Source organism: Xiphophorus maculatus, chromosome 11 (genome assembly GCF_002775205.1).
Source record: "Xiphophorus maculatus strain JP 163 A chromosome 11, X_maculatus-5.0-male, whole genome shotgun sequence".
In the NCBI taxonomy this organism is placed as follows: domain Eukaryota; kingdom Metazoa; phylum Chordata; class Actinopteri; order Cyprinodontiformes; family Poeciliidae; genus Xiphophorus; species Xiphophorus maculatus.
Window position 1 is genome coordinate 14,915,549 of NC_036453.1, and position 17,332 is coordinate 14,932,880.

The 17,332-nt window shown below is 47.0% G+C and overlaps 4 protein-coding genes across 6 annotated transcripts; 2 read left to right on the top strand and 2 right to left on the bottom strand.

The window, feature by feature from the left end:
* The first annotated feature begins 253 nt into the window (after positions 1-253).
* LOC102236499 (schwannomin-interacting protein 1-like) lies at positions 254-2,792 on the top strand. 2 transcript variants are annotated; one of them, XM_023341652.1, is made up of 7 exons: positions 254-497; positions 761-917; positions 1,220-1,305; positions 1,580-1,664; positions 1,781-1,894; positions 2,000-2,161; positions 2,591-2,676. In XM_023341652.1, the coding sequence occupies exons 2-7, from the start codon at positions 765-767 to the stop codon at positions 2,594-2,596; spliced, it is 606 nt and encodes a 201-aa protein (XP_023197420.1). In that variant the 5' UTR covers positions 254-497; positions 761-764; the 3' UTR covers positions 2,597-2,676. The 2 variants fall into 2 exon arrangements, with proteins under 2 accessions (XP_023197420.1, XP_023197419.1); XM_023341651.1 differs by having other exon boundaries at positions 258-497; positions 2,000-2,117; positions 2,591-2,792.
* Positions 2,793-3,041: 249 nt separating this feature from the next.
* Positions 3,042-10,192, top strand: LOC102236248 (P2Y purinoceptor 3-like). Its single transcript, XM_005803593.2, has 3 exons — positions 3,042-3,689; positions 3,782-6,199; positions 8,543-10,192. The coding sequence occupies exons 2-3, from the start codon at positions 5,739-5,741 to the stop codon at positions 9,438-9,440; spliced, it is 1,359 nt and encodes a 452-aa protein (XP_005803650.1). The 5' UTR covers positions 3,042-3,689; positions 3,782-5,738; the 3' UTR covers positions 9,441-10,192.
* A 390-nt stretch (positions 10,193-10,582) lies between these two features.
* Positions 10,583-14,898, bottom strand: LOC102235991 (flavin-containing monooxygenase FMO GS-OX5-like). Of its 2 annotated transcripts, none has more exons than XM_014470430.2 (9): positions 14,825-14,898; positions 13,542-13,771; positions 13,336-13,474; positions 13,120-13,262; positions 12,440-12,492; positions 12,237-12,361; positions 12,008-12,115; positions 11,685-11,894; positions 10,583-11,618 (listed from the first exon to the last, which is right to left on the bottom strand). In XM_014470430.2, exons 2-9 carry the CDS (start codon positions 13,742-13,744, stop codon positions 11,307-11,309), a joined length of 1,293 nt encoding a protein of 430 aa, XP_014325916.1. In that variant the 5' UTR covers positions 13,745-13,771; positions 14,825-14,898; the 3' UTR covers positions 10,583-11,306. The 2 variants fall into 2 exon arrangements, with proteins under 2 accessions (XP_014325916.1, XP_023198549.1); XM_023342781.1 differs by lacking the exon at positions 14,825-14,898 and adding an exon at positions 14,783-14,807.
* med31 (mediator complex subunit 31) lies at positions 14,832-17,256 on the bottom strand. The gene is made up of 4 exons (XM_005803555.2): positions 17,086-17,256; positions 16,702-16,776; positions 16,229-16,325; positions 14,832-15,688 (listed from the first exon to the last, which is right to left on the bottom strand). Exons 1-4 carry the CDS (start codon positions 17,093-17,095, stop codon positions 15,475-15,477), a joined length of 396 nt encoding a protein of 131 aa, XP_005803612.1. The 5' UTR covers positions 17,096-17,256; the 3' UTR covers positions 14,832-15,474.
* Positions 17,257-17,332: the final 76 nt, after the last annotated feature.

A 17,332-nucleotide genomic window follows, 5' to 3' on the forward strand; every position in this document is an offset into this window, starting at 1 on the left:
AAATTTGTTATTAAAAATCAAAGTTAATCTTATTAATTTTATGAAGTTGTCATGTTAAACAAACGTAAATAAATACAGTTTAATCCGGTTCTAGCGCTGTGCTGCTCAGCAGTCATTAACATGGAGGAACAGCCCTCATCACGATGCTGCCACTCCCCACCAGCTGCTGAGTGGGAATAATAACTGATTATTTCCTGTGTTTTCCTCTGAAGCTGCAGTCAGGTCTCTCTCTCTGCGCCTCTTCCTCCTCCTGCAGGATGTCTGTGGGCGGAGGCCTGAGGAAGAGGAGGAGGAAGAGGAGGCTCCAGCCTTCCTCCAGGCCCGCTCCCACAACTCTTCAAGCAAACTTTCCTCCAATGTTTCCGTGAGACAAAAACTGCGACGCTTCGCGTGGCGCGGGAGCAAAGACACGCAGCGGGTCCCCGCGGGGCTGCGGGGCCCGCGGAGGGACGGCGGCATGTGGAGGAGATCCGCAGCCGCCTGGATGTGACTCCGAGGTGGGTCAGAGCTCCGGAGCTTCCCCCGCTGCTGGTAAACAACATGCGGCCGAGGAGAGGCGACCGGAGGCGGGGGGAGAGGAGCGACACACCCCGCTGGATCTGGAGGGTTCAACCCGATAGATTACTACAGCTTAGATTAGATTAGATTAGATTAGATTTGAATAGATTTGAATAGATTAGATAGGTAGATATTTTAAAAGTTTAGTTCATAATAATGTAATTAAATCTGTTGGTTGAGCTTCTGATTGGTTGGTTTCCAGGAGGATGGAGGGAGGAACAGAGCCAGCAGAGGAGGAGAAGGAGAAGGATCCTAATCACATCCCAGTGGAACACCAGGAGTTTCCCATCATGCACTGGGAGGAGCTGAGCCAGCGGATCGCTGAGCTGGAGAAGCAGGAGCAGGAGAGGAGGGAGAAGGTAAGGAAGGTCACATCATCATCATCATCATCATCATCATCATCATCATCATCATCATCATCATCATCATCATCAGGAGTCTGTTTGCTGAGGACTACATTTCCCATGATGCCCAGCAGTTAGAGCAGGGACATGGTAATCTTATTTCGGTTCTGTTCGGTTCTTGTTGGTCCGGTTTCAGGAGGTTCTGCACCTCCTAGCAGAACTTTTCCTGGTCCATCATTTCAGAACCAGCCATCAGAACCGAAGAGTGTGTTTCTGGAGTTTGGGTCGGACTGAAGGTTCTGGTTCTGTGTCTCCAGAGGAGGACGGGTCTGAGGACGGAGAACGTCTGGGAGGAAGAGGAGGAAGACGGCAGGAGGGGACGAGTCGCCGTCTCCACGTCACGGTAAAAATAATAACAGAACTTTTCTCCTGAAAAGTTCTTTTAGATTCTGTTTAATCTTCATCTGAGTGATGAAGATTAAACAGAACCAGACAGAACCTCTGGTCCTTTTCCCTGTCCCTGAATCCATCGCTTTCTAGCCCCGTCCCTCACTGTCCCGGCCAATCAGATCCTCTGTATTCAGTGACTCTGCGGGTCGATGACCTCCTGACGGATCTAAGCAGCAGAAAGCTGGACTTCCTCTCTGTTGACCTCTGACCTCTGACCTGTGTTCCAGGCTGAACCACCGGAACCTGCAGCTCTGCTTCATTAACAACAGCGACAGCGAGGATGATGATGAGGAGGAAGGAGCTGAGAGGAAGGTTCATTATCATCATCATCATGATTAATCTGACCTTTGACCTGTGCCACATCTCCAGAATACCAAAGTTATGTTTGCTTTGCAGTTTGCTGACCTCTGACCTTCCGGGCCCCTCAGGTTCCCATGGGAGCAGGACACAATGGTTGCCATGGCAGCGGGTTGAAACAGGAAGTGGCAGCAGCTCTGAGAGCGCTGAGAGACGATCTGCTGGCTGAGCAGAGGCAGCAGGAGGTAACAACCGGTCCGGAACCAACCGGGTCAGAACCAGAGGCACAGCTGCTCACCGTGTGTGTGTGTGTGTGTGTGTGTATGTGTGTGTATGTGTGTGTGTGTCAGAGCCAGGCCAGCTGCAGTGGTGTCGCCCAGCGGAAACATCTGGAGCACAGAGAGCTGCAGGATCTGAGCGAGACGCAGCTGATCGGCCTGCGGGGGGCGCTGCAGCAGGAGGTCCACGGTGAGAACCCGGTCAGAGCTGGAGGAAAACCGGGTCAGGACCAGGTCAGAAAAAGTTCTGATCCGGTTCCCTCATCTGGTGTAAATCTCAAGATAACCTCTCAGTTCCAGCAGGAAGTTAAATTGATAAAAATATATTTTCTTACAGATTTATTGATCCGCCTCCATGTTTGTTTTGAGATAATCAGACATCCTCCTCCCTGACCTGCTGAAATGAACCAAAAACAACCAATCAGAGCTGGGAGGCGGGGCTTAGCGCTGTCCAGTACTGATGGTGGAGAACTTACTGTTTATGCACCATTAGCAATGGCTATGCTAGCTGCAGGTAGCAGAGAGAGATAGTGACTGAGAGCGCTAACAGATTTCAGCTCCAGTTGGTTACCATGACGACACCTGTTGTCTCTAAGCTAGGCATGTGGCATTCAATGAACCAGTAGAAAAACAGAAATCACAGCTCTGATGTTTCCCTTCCAGCGCTGAGCGCAGAGCTGGTGGCCCAACTGCTGGTCCGGGACCAGCTGAGGACCAAGCAGGACGCCATGCTGCTGGACGTCCAGGACCTGACCTGACTCCAGAACCAGAACCGGGCCGAGCTGCTGTCGGGTCAGGACGCTGCTCTCCGTCCCGGGGAAAACCAACGGACCAAGGTCCAAAAGAACCACCTGGAAGGGCTGGACGGAACCAGAACCTGGTCATAACGGATCTCCGGTTGTGCTCAGCGGGTTCTGGAGAACCGCTGATCGACCCAGACCGGAACTCAATCAGTTTGATTAGAAATGAATCAATAAGTTTATTTAACTCAGTGTTTATTTCTGATCAGATTCAGGTTAAAGTTTAATATTAAACTATATTCATGTTTCTATTTTATGTTCATGAAATCTGACAAACATGAAAAACTGAGGAAAGTTTCACTGTGACTTTATTAAATATAATGAATAAATAATAACAAACTGTTTAAAGCTGTATTAAATATATTTGGAGGAAAATGAGATTCTGACCCGGTTCTGCTCATTTCATCTGGAGGTTCTAACACCGACCCGCGTCTCAGGTTCTGTCTGGTTCTGATTGTCTCTGAACCAAGTACAATGGAAACCCGATCAGAACCAGCAGGACCGGGTTCACTTCAGATCGGATAACAGATGGACAGTCTGAACAGTTCTGGATTCAGTCAGAAGAAACGAGTAAAATGATGCTATTCCGGGCCAGAAGAACCAAGCAGAACCAGACAGAACCTATGATTCTGAACGGATCAGATCATTTTAATGGTATCTTGGTTCTGTTCGGTTCTTGTTGGTCCAGTTTCAGGAGGTTCTGGACCTCCTAGTAGAACTTTGTTGGTCCGTCGTTTCAGAACCAGCCATTGGAACCGAGGCCCGGTTTGTGCTGCAACTGCTGCTCTGATAACAATCACCAGGAGGCGTTCAGGGAGGCTGGGATCATTCAGCGCCGCCGGATCACAGCTGATGATGATGATGATGGAGGGGCGGGAGGAGGCGGGGCCTGAGGAAGAGGAGGAGCTGCTGCTGCTGTGGTGATGAAGGTGAGGAGAAGCAGAGAGGCGAAGGCAGCGAAGGTGAGCTGAGTTTCCTTCTTTCTAACGGAAAGTTCTGGTTCTGATTTACGGATCAGAACCAGAACCATAAATCATGTCTGTGTTGATCACAGTGATGAAGATTAAAGTTGTTCCAGAAGATCTTCATCAGGAACATCACAGAATAATCTGAGGAGGAGGATGATGATGATGGTGACCTGAAACTTCAAAGATAAAACATGATCAGGACTACAGCTACTCTTCCTCATCTTCCTTCTCCTCTTCCTCCTCCTCTTCGTCTTCTTCCTCCTCCTCTTCCTCTTCTTCCTCCTCCTCTTCCTCTGCAGTCTGTGGATTTGGTTTCGTTCTGGCTCATTAATAATTTAGACATGATGAAGGTGATGAAGGTCAGACCCAAATCTGAGGAGGAGGAGCGAGGCTGAGAAAATCTGAAGCTGAATTTAAACAAAGTTTGATCAGCAATAATATTAATAATCATCAGCCAAACGGAACGTGGGGCGTTCAGGAACCGTCGTTAGTCGTCACATGCAGTGAGCTGCTCTTTATATTGTCGCCAAGCAGAAATAAATTATTAAAACGTTAAATATTGAAAGAGCTGGTCGGTCGGGCGCTACATGAAATGACAAAGCAAGCCGCTAGAAGGAAAAACAGACACAAAAAGACAACCTTTACATTAACCAAATCATATGAAATTATACAAAAAAATCTGTTAAAAGATCAACTTGTTGATTCATCAGGGCCACACAAAATCACTCCAGGGGCCACAGAAGGCCCCCGGACCACTCTTCTGACACCCTGGTCTAGAGTAATGCGCCCCCTGGTGGAATTGTCCTGAACTGTGAGGATCATCATCAGAGCTGCTGAAGTTACAGGTTTCCTAAAACGTCATAAATCACCTGAAAAATCAGTTGCTCTCTCAAATTCCTTAATTCATCTCATTCATCTCTAAGTGAATATCTGTCAGAATGAGCTGCTCCCGTTCGCTGGGTTCAAACTGCTGAGCCATGCTGTCAGGGTAACAGAGACTCTGTAGGAATCTGAAGTATTTAAAAATAATAATTGTTTCAATGGAAAGATTCACATTTACACGTTTACTGTGATATGGTGACAGACTGGGTGATTGTGATAAAGAAAGAAAACTGCAAAAAAAGAGAAACTAAAGTAGAAACGGGAACAGAAGACAGGAGAACATGCAGCTCTACAGGAATTACAGTTTTCCTAAACGTCCTGACGTTCTCGCAGCTGGGAATCAAACTGTGATCCAGTTTGATTTGGATCACATCATCCACATCATTGCATATCCATCATCCAGCTGCTGTGATGTCATCACACACTATATCCATGGCAACCTGAAGGCTCACCATTTGTCGACTTAAAGCTTCACCTTTGGTTGGAGAAAGTCCGGACTCACCAGTTCAGGAAAATATATAAATATGGTTGTTATGGCAACTTGTTCAAGCAGTTTGGACGTTCAGTCTTCTGCTCAATTGATGTTCAGGATGAGTGAGCAGAAGCCCGTACAGTACACTGTGATGACATGAGCAGAGAATCAGTTCCACGGCGACTCAAAGGAATTTGAGATTTGTTCACAGAAATGAGAAACTGCCTGGTTGATACAATTATTGGCAGACTGAACAGGAAGTCTAGAGAATTTCAACCTGATCTGAGAAATGCACCAAAGCTGTGAGGGCTTTCTGCCCGTCAGCGTTTAACCTGATTCTGGACTGGTTCTGGATGTAACCCTGACCCAGACGCTCCAGCAGCTGGAACCGACCTGCTGAACGGGGAGGAGAAGCTTCCGGAAAACTGCGTTAATCATTCAGGAGCTAATGGAGCGAGACGCAGCCTTCATCAGCAGAACACGGCGGCAGGACGCACAACAAGCTGCAACCACTAATGAGGCTGTTTCTGTGTCCAACAGGTCTGGATCGGTCCGCCACCAGGTACCGACAGATAGACAGATAGATAGGCAGACAGACAGACAGACAGACAGACAGACAGACAGATAGATGTGTGCTACAATGCCAGTGGATTCAGATCTGGTTGACCTTTAACCCTCAGAGGTTCGTGATGGGTCTGGACCGGGTCTCCAGCACCACTCCACGCATCAACTACCTGGCTGCGGCGAGCCTCAACACTTCCACCCTCTCTGCCTCCTCCACCTCCTCCACCCTGCCTCCGTCTTCTTGCAGCATCGATGAATCCTACAAGTACGTCTTCCTGCCCGTTTGCTACTCCCTGACCTTCCTGTTCAGCCTGGTGCTGAACTCGGTGGTTCTGGTGCGGTCGTGCCGGCCCCATGGTGGCGGCGGCGGCGGCGGTGGGCGGCGTTGGAACACCTCCCTGATCTACATGGTGAACCTGGCCACCACAGACCTGATGTACGGCCTGTCGCTGCCCTTCCTGGTGGCGAGCTACGTGCTGAGGGACCACTGGGTGTTCGGGGACTTCATGTGCCGCCTCGTACGATTCCTTTTCTACTTCAACCTCTACTGCTCCATCTTCTTCCTCACCTGCATCTCTGTGCACAGGTAAGATGCTCTACCTCATGAAGCTGTGGGTTCCAGTCAGGGGCGAAACCGTTTTCTGATGTGAATGCAGACACATTTCAGCCCCCATGTGCCTCTGCTACTGATCTTATCATTAAACATGCACAAACAAATGTGAAGTACAGAAATGTCGACTAGAAGTAATTTTTCAACCACGACTGTGGCGCCCTTCTAGTGCAGCGCCCCTAAGCATAGCATATTTAGCATTCCCACTTTTTGCACCACTGGTTCCAGTCAATAAAACCAAAATTCAGGAGAACCTTTTAATTGGAAACATTGAAAATTTAATTGGAAACATTGAAAGTTCCTTTAATGCCTTGAAGTATTTCTGTTTCTCTCTGAATTATTCCTACTCATTCAGGTGATTTAACAAGCTCCGCCCCTTCCTCCCAGGAAGGTACACCTGCCCATGTTCTTGGACAGTTTGTGTAAATTCTTGGTATTGTTAATTTTTGATGATTTTTACCTTTGAACTGTAAGTCACTAGTGGACAGTAGCTGTGAAACGTCTGAGGGTGTATGGCCCTCTGAGCCAATCAGAGGCCTTGAAGACAAGGAACCTCTGAGCCAATCAGAAGCCTTGAAGACACGGGAACCTCTGAGCCAATCAGAGGCCTTGAAGACAAGGAACCTCTGAGCCAATCAGAGGCCTTGAAGACAAGGAACCTCTGAGCCAATCAGAAGCCTTGAAGACACGGGAACCTCTGAGCCAATCAGAAGCCTTGAAGACAGGGGAACCTTTGAGCCAATCAGAAGCCTTGAAGACAGGGGAACCTCTGAGCCAATCAGAAGCCTTGAAGACAGGGGAACCTTAGCCCATTTTACCAGCTGAGTTTAGTATTAAAGTGGAAAAACTGCTGAACAACCTGAACTCATTTCCTGAAGGATTCTAGAAAGCTGCGTGAAAAATACTCTGGATGTGTTTTCTTTTCTTTTTTGAAAATCTTCCGACTTGAGGAACCCTTTGTTATTTGTTGGGTTCTGGTCTTCTGGGTCAGTTCAGTCAACAGCGTGTTGCTGGTCAGCCACTGACTCCCTGTGGATTTCCTTTCACTGTGATTTTCCAAAGAGTTTTCCTCCGTTGGAAGCTTAATGACGGTTTAGTCACACGCCGTTAACTCTGACAGTGTGTGACCCCGTTGGACGGACCATTGGGTCAATGAGCCCAGGTCTGTCAGTAGAACTGCTGCCAGTCAGTTTTAATGAAAGAAGCTGGAAATCTTGCTGAAAATCTAGAAAATGTTTGTTCTGCAGTATTTGTTTGGTTTCCATCCATATTAATTATCATCCATCCATTACGAAGAAGTTAGACAACAGAAAACATAAAACTCTGCAGTAAACTGGAAGGTATTAAAAGTATAACCTTAGGTTGTATTGCCTGTTAGTTTATTTTTACAGTACTGATCACTTCCTGAAGTTCTGAAGAGTCCAACTGTCTCTGGTTGGACTCTTCAGAACGTCTGCCTCGTCCTCGTCCTGTTTATGAGGTTCGTGGACAGATTATAAGGCGTAGTTATGGAGTCGTTTGCTTTTATTCACATGATGAGGTCCTGCCTGTAGTTATGGTGGTTACAATGTTTAGATCTGGTCCCATAACTGGTAAGAGGTGGAATACTGTGGACCTTCACCTAGTCACAGATTGTTGAGGTACCAATTGGCTGCAGCCAAAGTGCTTCTGCAGCAGTACCAGACAGTTTTTGTTGTTTGGATTAATGCATATTAAGGTATACCTGGTGTTTAAACTGTTAAAATAGGCAGTTGCAAGCATTTTTAGAGACGGTTTGGAGCATTCATGGATTTCAGATGTTTACAGGAAGTTATGGTCCTTATTTCCCACAAACACCAGATTGCACTTCTTTCCCTACAGGCCATGTTGAGTCTCTGCAAACAGCTGAGGAGTTCCAGTATCCTGGTGTTTTTTACTTGTAGAGAAGCAGGACAGAGCGAGAGATGAATAAACACATCGACATTTAAGACCTTGATGATTTCTGATAGTGTGTGGTGTGGACAGATTATAAGGTGTAGTTATGGAGTGTCTGTTGGGCTTTACAGGCAGGTACTGGAGCACCTGAAGGTCAGCAGACATGAAAAATATCTCATAGAAACATCAGAAACCACTTATTGGAGTTTAATGGGGTCACATTGATGGGCCTAAGTAGAGTTGGGGGGTTCTGTCTTGGTTTGGTATAAACAGACGTTGCAGTGGTCCATTGCTGAAACTGTTCATTACTTGAGAGCAGATTAAAGAGTATTCGTCTGTCATCATCAGTAAGTCCCTGATGGAGTTAGAATGAGGTTATGTAAGCCAATATTGATGTGTCTACAGGTACCTGGGGATCTGCCATCCAATGAGGACCATCACTCTGGAAAGCAAGCGGGTGGTGAAGGCGACCTGCGCCTCGGTGTGGGTGGTGGTCTTCGTTCTCACCTGTCCTATCTTCAGGTTTGCCCAGACAGGAGACGTTACTAGAAGAGGTTCTGGAGCAGTTGGACCTGAGGGGACGAGGTTTGGAGACAACAGGACTGAGGAGAAGTATGTGAACTGTTGGGATGATGCAGTCGATAAGGACTTTCCTGAATATGTCCCATACGGCATTGTCCTTCACCTGCTGGGCTTCTTTGTCCCCTTCGTCATCATCGCTTGGTGCTACTCTCAGGTGGTCCGGACAATATTTCAGAGCCTGCGGTCTCCACCCAGTTCAATAGAGGGCGGCGATGACACAGCAGCTGGGGACGGAGCAGTTGAAGGAGGTCGAGATCGGGACAGAACTTCAGTCTCCATCTCTGGATCACAGTACTCCCACTACATCCGGAGGCGGCGCAAATCCATTAAAACCATCGTAACCATCACGCTGCTGTTTGCGCTCTGCTTCCTGCCCTTCCATGTGACCCGGACGTTGTTCCTGCTCCTGCGGCGGGGGCAGCTCGGCGGCTGCAATGCAATGAAGGCCGTCTCCATCTGCTACAAGGTCACCAGGCCTCTGGCCTCCTGCAACGCCTGGCTCAACGCCCTACTCTACTTCCTGACAGGAGACAAAGGAGCCCCCTGCTGCTGGCCAGCGGAACGAACAGTGCACCAGGACAGAAGAAATGGCTCCCTCTGGTGGCCATTAACAATACTTAGGAAGGAAGGAGGCGGAGAGGACGAGCAGGAGGCGGCCGAGAAGGTAGCAAGGGAGCTGCAGATGGAGAATGAATCCAAGTCTTCACGGATCATCTTCTAGGACCTTTTCATCTTCAAAGACGATCCGTGCTCATCTTCATCGTCGTTGAAGATGAGCAACTTTTTGCTCAACCCGTTGACACGTTGCCCTGAACCTCCTCAGTGACTCCTGAGTGTTGATCCGATACAACTTTATCAACAGACTAAGTTTCAGCCGTCTGGTGATGAAGATTTACAGCCATGTTTCTCTCCAGAGCCGTTTCTTCTGGTCCAAAAACACCAGAATCAAAGGGCTGGGTTTTACTGGCAGAGGAGTACTGCAGAGTCCTGTTGGTGACCCAGTTCTTTGGTTCTGGTGTGATGAAGCAGAGACAGGATCTGGAAACGGGTCCCGGGGTCTTCCTCTACAGAAATGAAGAGGAGCTGTTGTGTTTAACAGCTTCCATTGATCATAAGTTACCTGAACATGTCCCATGAAGCATTACTCCAGGCAGGAAGCTGGTGAGATCATGGATTGGACTTTCATTGCTCTAGAAGATGCATCTGATAGACCTGTCAACTTCCACAAGTTTGTCTTCACCAATGTCAGATTAGGATTGGGAGACTGGGATTAAAGGTGGATTACAAACATTTTAACCCAACCTTGCTTCAGAAGCTGTGAGTGAGCCACTCTCAGTCGGACAGTCTGTAGTTCTGGTCGGACCAGTGGTGGTTCTAGTGTTCCTGCTTTTAAAATGTTTTTTAATCTCAGGTCGTTTCTCCTTCCGGACCTCATTAGTTTGGATGTTTTGATGTTTTTGTGTCAGAATTAAAGTGTTTGTGACTCCAGCTGTTGTCCATCCTTCATGGTACCAAGAAGATCCGTTTTCTCACACGGCTCAACACCAAACCTCCTTTAAGAACTTTAGATGTGTTTTCACTGAAACCTGAACCACATGGTAACAAACAGCCAATCATGGACGTTCTCCAGGTTTCTGGAGAACATCTTGCTGGCAGGAAGAGTTTAGCTGTTATTAGTTTATTCATTTATTATCAATCTGCCATTAATCATTATTCAATATTAGTAAATGAACATTAATTCACTTTGAATTAATGTTCATTTATTGTGAGTTAAAAGTTGCAATTTGAAGCTGATAGTGAAATAAAAATAAAACAATCATTAGATAACATATAAAATAAACTCATCTGCACGACCAATTTTACAGAATAAACTTTATTTATGCCATCAATACAGATTAATGGAAATCATTTTATATAGTGATGATAATGATGTAAAACTGAGATAATTATGAAGATAATCAGTGTTCAAAGTGCAACATGAGTGAGAGTGTTTTTCACAGTGGAGGCTGCGGCCCCATGTTGGGCCACCGGGAGGCGCTAGTTGGCCTCAGAAATATAGATCCAAGATTGAATCTTAAACATAAGAAACTTTTAATTATAATTTTTTAGATGATAAAAAATTATGATCTAATCTGTTTTAAAATCATAATTCTAAAAGTTCTTAAAACATTATTAAAATTGTATTTGTCATGCTCATCTCACTGATTCGTTAAGGTGCTTTGCTGCTTAAGCTAGCATAGCAGCAAAATGGAAAAGTTTCTAACCAGAAACAAACTGAAGGAACGGTCCAGCAGCTGGTTCCTTCAGGAAACTCCTGCAGAGAAACCCTAATAACCTAATAATTTATGATACATTAATGTAGTAATTATTGAATAGTGAGTAAAAGTGAGAAAAACATTCTGCAGGTTGATGTTTCTCGACATGTTTTGGGTTTCTGTTTGGGGGGCCATGGTATGGTAAGGTCTGGGAACTCCAGAGCTAAAGAACCACAGGGGTAGTTCCAGGTCATGACCAGCAGATGACGCCAGAATTGCAGACAAGCTAGAGAGGTTCTCCGGGTCTCAGTAGAATCTGCTGGACCTCTTGATCAGCTGATCTGCTCCCACCGGGTGGCGCTCACCAGCCTGTAGTTGAACTCCCGGTAGTTTTCTGGGTGAACCTGTCTCTGCCTCCAGACCTCCTCATAGAGGCTGCGAACTGCCGGCTGGAGAGGCGGGAAGCCGGCGGAACCGGCCAGAGTGTCGCAGTATTCCCATTGGTCCTGGTCCAACTTCAGCAAGTGGTGGTGCTGGACCCCGGCCTCCAGTTTCCTCTGGTGCTCCCTCCGCACCACTTCCTCCATCTGCTCCTGAGGCGGCACGGTGACCGACCCATCCAGCACCGCCAGGGCAAACTGGACCTGAGGAGACCAGAACCATCTGAGACCGCTCCCCAAGGTTCTTCACCGGCGGATGCTGCAGCTCACCTGGCAGTCGAAGTTGGGGAAGGGGCAGATGATTTTACAGATGCCAATGAAGATCAGTGAAGGGAAGGCGGGAGGCATCATGTAGCGGTACAGAGGGGATACCACATGGTTCTGGATCTCTAGACCCAGCCGGGCCGGGTCCAGGAACGGGTAGCTGAAGTTGTACCCAGTGCAGAAAATCAGAACGTCGGCCTGACATACGGAGCCGTCCTGAGGGAAACATTTGAACCACTCAGAGGGAGGTTTCACCTCAACATGAAACATTCTGAGGTTCTGGAACCAGAACCGGAACCAAAGTGGTTGGTTCTGCAGGATGGGCTCACTTGGAGGCGGATGGTTCCGTCGTCCTGGACCGCCACCACGCAGCTCGCCTGCTGGATCCCGGGAGGAAGAGGAACGGTCAGCGGAGGGTTCCGGTGACTCAGAGTCACCTGCAGAGAAAACACTTTCTCATTCATTGATTTGGGCTCTGATGTCATCGGAGGACATGGTTAGTTCTGGAGAAGCCCCGAGTTAAAAATGGTTCATAGTTTTAATTAACTCTGATGGTACCTTGGCTCCAGCCTTGACCAGCTCAATGGAAATGTCCAGTCCGGAAGCTTTAGCTCCCAGAACCACCACCGTCTGACCCGAGAATGGCTCGGCGAAGCGGTACGAGTGACTGTGGAGAACCGTTCCTGAAGACACACAGCGTTTATCAAAAGTCTTTACTCTGTGTGACCTGCTGCCATCCCTGACTCAGAGAAACACGGTACCTTTAAAGTTCTGTATCCCCGGGATGTTTGGGATGTGAGGGTCCGAGTAATGCCTGAGGACACAGACATTAAACCTTTGAGGCATAAGATTGGAGCAACAGTGACCCCCGGTGGCAGGAGGCAGAATAACATTCTGTTTTTAAGCCGTACAAGGAATTACAGGAACCATCAGGTCTCCCTGAAATTTTGTGGTTAGAAAATGATAAGTTGAAGCTTTCCACCAACACAACATTTAGCGGAAGCTAATGCTAAATTATTAAACCAACACAGTATTTAGCAAAGGCTAATGCTAAGTGATAAATTCGATTGTGTTGATACCCACAATGTGTCATTAGGAGGAGAGTAGAAACCGAAGCGATCGTCAATGTCAGTGACCCTTATCAGGTGCAGAATCAAGGATCGTGTTAGAGACTCATGTCATGTTGATGGCCTCTATGGCGACCTCTATTGCCCAGCGCCTCCTTCGCATGATGGCTTGAGGCAAATTCACGACGACAGTCCAAAGAGCTCAACGTTACACTGGATCAGCCAGAGAGACCCAGCAGAAGCAACAGAGGTGAGCCAATACTCTGACTGGGTTTGTTGAAGCTAACAGAGTTTATAGCCAATATGAAAACATGCTTCATCTTTTTACTTCATTATCATGCCATATGATACCATGGTAGCAACCCGCTACGCACCCTGAACAGATGAACACTGCATCAAATGTCTCCGTTTTCTGATGACCCGTTGAGTCTAATGATGTCACTTCCCATGTGATCTTGCTCTCCCCGTTCTCTGCTGTCGTGGAAACAGGCGTAACGTTTTCCACGGCTGTGTCAAACTGGTGATGGAGGATAAATCGGTTATCTTGACTGGGACGGTTACTGGACTCCGGGATCAGTGGGAAGACTCACCCGGATGTGAGGCCGGATCCGGAAGTTCTCACAGTACCTCTCCAGGTACCGCTGGACCTCCTGGTGGGACAGGAAGCTGCTCAGCTCAGGATCAAAGGGGTAGTCAGGGAACATCATCACCTCTTTGGGCAGGTTGGTTCTGTTTGAAAACCAGAACTGGGTCACAACTCATGAGGAGTCAGCTGCTGGCAGACAGGTGACCTTACCTGAGGTCCCTGTACATACTGCTGAGCACTGGTCTCCCGTTGGGGTATGTCCCGATTCGCTCCTCGTAGCACCAGGTCCCGCCCACATTCCCACTGACCTCAAACACCACTGGGGGGGCAAAGCTGGCGGGGCGGGTCAGGATGTGGCGAGCCGCACAGAGTCCGGCTGCTCCCGCTCCAACCACCGCTACCCGCTGCAGCATCCTCTGGTTCCGGTCCAGAGGTCCTACCTGGACAGAAACATTCCCACATTAAAGATCCGGGACGGGTCCACAACACCTCCGTCGCCATGGAGACTTATTCTGGGATGTTATCCTGCTTCAGGATTGTCTTTGATCCTCACAGGTTCAAATATGTACATACAGCCCCGCTGATTATTGCTTATATCCAGTGGTGGGCACTGCTAACCAAAATGCTAGCTGTGCTAGCTCTAAAGCACTAATCACAAACATTAGTTCTGCTAATGCTAAATGGCTTAACCAGCATATTTAGCATAAGCTAATGCGCCAAATCAGCATATTTAGTATAAGCTAATACTAGAGCATTAAGTCAGCATGATGTTTTGTGTAAGCTAACGCTAACATGCTATACCAGCATGATAATTCGTCTAAGCTAATGCTAAGACACTACGACAACATAATGTTTAGTGTAAGCTAAGGCTAATACTAAACCGCTATACCAACATGATATTTAGCGGAAGCTAACACATCAGGGGTGGAGAGTGAAGTTTTTCTTTTGGATTGTTGTTGTACAAGAATGTTTATTTAAAAAATATAATAAATAAGGTTATTTTATTTGGAATGGAAAAATGTGACATTATTGATACAGAACTTTTATTTGTTAACTTTTTTATTACTCAACAGGACATCGGTTGGTTTCATAACCGCACTCAACTGACTGGACCCAGTTTGGACTTTGTCCTCGGGAAGACAAGACCGATGACACCACAGGGTCACTGATTCACAGAACCGATCAACTTTAATGCACAGAACACGAATCAGCAGAAAAACAGAACCAGAACATCTAAAAACAGAATCAAAGCTGCGCCAAAATCTGCCCAAAGACAACAGGAGGATAATGCCAACTTCGCACCCCATAAGCGAACCCTCCAAACTTTGTAACTAGCCTGTAGCCATCCTGTAGCTAGCCTGATAACAGTGATGCGCTAAGCGCTTTAAAGTATCTATAGTCGGTGATCAGAATCATGTTGATCAGTAATGATCGATAAAATCATCCGGTACCGAGTTTAATGTCTGGCTTGGTTCCGCTGCTGCTCTACTTACCTGAAGACGGAAGGCGCGTTTCTACAGGGACGCGATTCACTTCACAACACCGGAAGGTAGATAACGGAAGCTGGAGTGTTACAGAGAGAATGGTTCCCCGCGTTCAAGAAGTAACAGAGAAACTTCCGGTCTGAACCCTTCACAATAAAGGTCCAATAAAACACATTTACTGTTATTGATCATATTTCAAAAAGACATTTTACTTTATTGTTTTTCACATTTTAAATTATGTTTTGAATGTTAAGGGATATAATAAATTCTTTCCTTTTATGTGGGCCAAAATGAAGTCATAAACGTATGTTTGTTCCTTTTGTAATAACTCATTCAGCTTCACTCTGAAGATATTTGGATGATCTGAGTTATGAAAATACTTTATTTCTGTTCGGGATGATAAAGTCTTAAACTGAATCTCTGTTCTCATCAGACAGAGCTGAGCGTTGGTCTGACCGCGTTTCCAGCGCTGCAGCATCTCCAGGAAACAAACCGAACCCAAACATTTTATTAGAAAAGAAGAAGAAAGGCCACAGAAACATGAAGTAAACACAAACTGCTGCAGCAGGCCAGGAAACCTTCAGCTTGCTGCAGCTCTGTCCCAGTCAAGTCTCCAGCCGGTTCTGACCCGGTCAGCGTCCGTCCACAGACGATGTCCGTCATTTGGCGGAGGCGTTGCCGTGCTGCGGCGGCTGCTGCGGCGCCTGCTGCTGCTCGGCCAGCGCCTGCTGCAGCCGCGTGCGTTTCCTGGAGTAATGCTGCCAGTGCAGCAGCTGCTGCTCATCGATGAACTTGGCGCACTGAGCGTTGACCAGCTCCTTCCTGAAGTGTTCGTACTGCAGCAGCTCCAGCATGTGGAGGCAGTGAGGGTACCTGCAGGGGGAGGGGGAAGTGAACACCTGGACCATCCACTGAGAGAAGAAGAAAAACTACAGAAACTAGAAGAACTACACCAACTAAGTGAAGAACTAGAAGAATCACTAGATAAAGAACACAAATAGAACAATACCTAGATGTTGAAGATCTAGAGGAGGAAGAATTAAGTAAAGTAGAACTAGAGGAAGAAGACTTGTATGAATCCATCAGAGTCCATAAACCTCTATCAGGGTCGGACGGGGTTCAGGTTTAGGTTCTACCCTCTGACCCAAACCGGGTCATCCAGAACCTCTCTGGATGATTCCTTCACTAGAATCCGGATCCGGCCTAATTCTGGTTCTCCAGAACCAACATTTAAACTCAGAATCTGAACTGTTTCAGTAGAACTGCTGATTGAATTGGATCTAAAACCTGAACAGGTCTGAAGAACCTTCCTAGAGTTCTGACCCGGTTTGGATCGGAGGTCATGGTTCCACTGTGAAGCGAGTTCTGATGAATCAACCGGACCCAGGTCAGAGGTTCTGGTGGGGGGCTTACTTGAGGAACTTGGCATATTCGGGTTCCTTCCAGTACAGGAGATACTTGAGGTAGTTGATGAAGGGTCGGTCTCTCAGGAACCCTCTCTGGGCCAGAACTGCAACACAAACACAAGAACCCGGTCAGCCGCAGACGGACGGGTTCTAAAGCAGAACCGGCTCCACAAACCCCCACGCTCTCTGTGTTATGTGGCTCCAGTTAGTTCTGAACAGAACCCACCCGGTTCTGACTTAGAAAGGATCCAGCACTGACTAAAGGTTACTACAGGTCAGTCTGGTGAAACCCAAACGGTTCTGACTGGGATTCTGCAGGAACTGGAACTCATCCAGATCATATAAAAAGTTTTTGATTCTCTTCCAGATGAACCAGTTTGGGTTTGGTTCAGGTTCTGCTCAGAATAAACCAGTATTTTGGTTAAACAGGTGAAATGTTCCTTTATTGTTCCACTTGTGGACTGAAACCGGGTCACTTACAGTTCAGGTAGTTCGGGTTGGCCAGACACTGGACGAACTCCAGTTCGGACTGGAACCGGTTCTTAGCCTGGTCGTCTGGAGGACAGAACAGAACAGAACCTGACCCAGCAGCAACAACCAGTAAATTATCTATTTAACCGTCAGATCCAGCTCTCTCCACCAGACTCCGTTTAAAAAAAATCATTTTAAGGCTTTTTTATTTTTATTCCACATAAAACTCTTCTAGCTAACTAAAAACACTGAATAATAAAACTTTACAGGATTCCTTAACCACCGGCGCAACATATTTTACCCTTTCATTGTTTTTAATAATGATGAAATGATCTAAACAATTAGCTTCTTAGCCTGCTCTCACAACGGAAGATAACAACAACGTCCACTAACCAGTTTCCATGGCAACACGGATTCTCTGACCAGGTTACGGAAATAAAAAATGTAGTCTGACCAAAAAGCTGGCAAATAGAGACTTTGATACTCAGAGTTGATCTTTGTTGGGGTTAGCTGTCCGCCATCAAACATTCATCGATATAACCGTCGTGTCTCCACGACTTTTTATTTCAGTTTACGGCTGGTGTTGTTCGGTGTCTGGGCACCAGATGGAGACATTTAACAGCCACAGAGAGCCGAACTG

Bases quoted from the DNA above. Each gene is read 5' to 3' on its own strand.
- LOC102236499 (XM_023341651.1), top strand. From the start codon at position 765: ATGGAGGGAGGAACAGAGCCAGCAGAGGAGGAGAAGGAGAAGGATCCT. The intron at 918-1,219 runs GTAAGGAAGGTC...CTGTGTCTCCAG, and splicing joins AGCAGGAGAGGAGGGAGAAG to AGGAGGACGGGTCTGAGGAC. The intron at 1,665-1,780 runs GTTCATTATCAT...CGGGCCCCTCAG, and splicing joins AGGAAGGAGCTGAGAGGAAG to GTTCCCATGGGAGCAGGACA.
- LOC102236248 (XM_005803593.2), top strand. From the start codon at position 5,739: ATGGGTCTGGACCGGGTCTCCAGCACCACTCCACGCATCAACTACCTG. The intron at 6,200-8,542 runs GTAAGATGCTCT...ATGTGTCTACAG, and splicing joins ACCTGCATCTCTGTGCACAG to GTACCTGGGGATCTGCCATC.
- med31 (XM_005803555.2), bottom strand. The intron at 16,326-16,701 runs GTAAGTGACCCG...TTTGTGTTGCAG, and splicing joins CAACCCGAACTACCTGAACT to TTCTGGCCCAGAGAGGGTTC. The intron at 15,689-16,228 runs GTAAGCCCCCCA...CTCCCCCTGCAG, and splicing joins GAATATGCCAAGTTCCTCAA to GTACCCTCACTGCCTCCACA.
- LOC102235991 (XM_014470430.2), bottom strand. From the start codon at position 13,744: ATGCTGCAGCGGGTAGCGGTGGTTGGAGCGGGAGCAGCCGGACTCTGT. The intron at 13,263-13,335 runs GTGAGTCTTCCC...CTCCATCACCAG, and splicing joins GGATCCGGCCTCACATCCGG to TTTGACACAGCCGTGGAAAA. The intron at 12,116-12,236 runs GTACCATCAGAG...TTTTCTCTGCAG, and splicing joins TGGTCAAGGCTGGAGCCAAG to GTGACTCTGAGTCACCGGAA.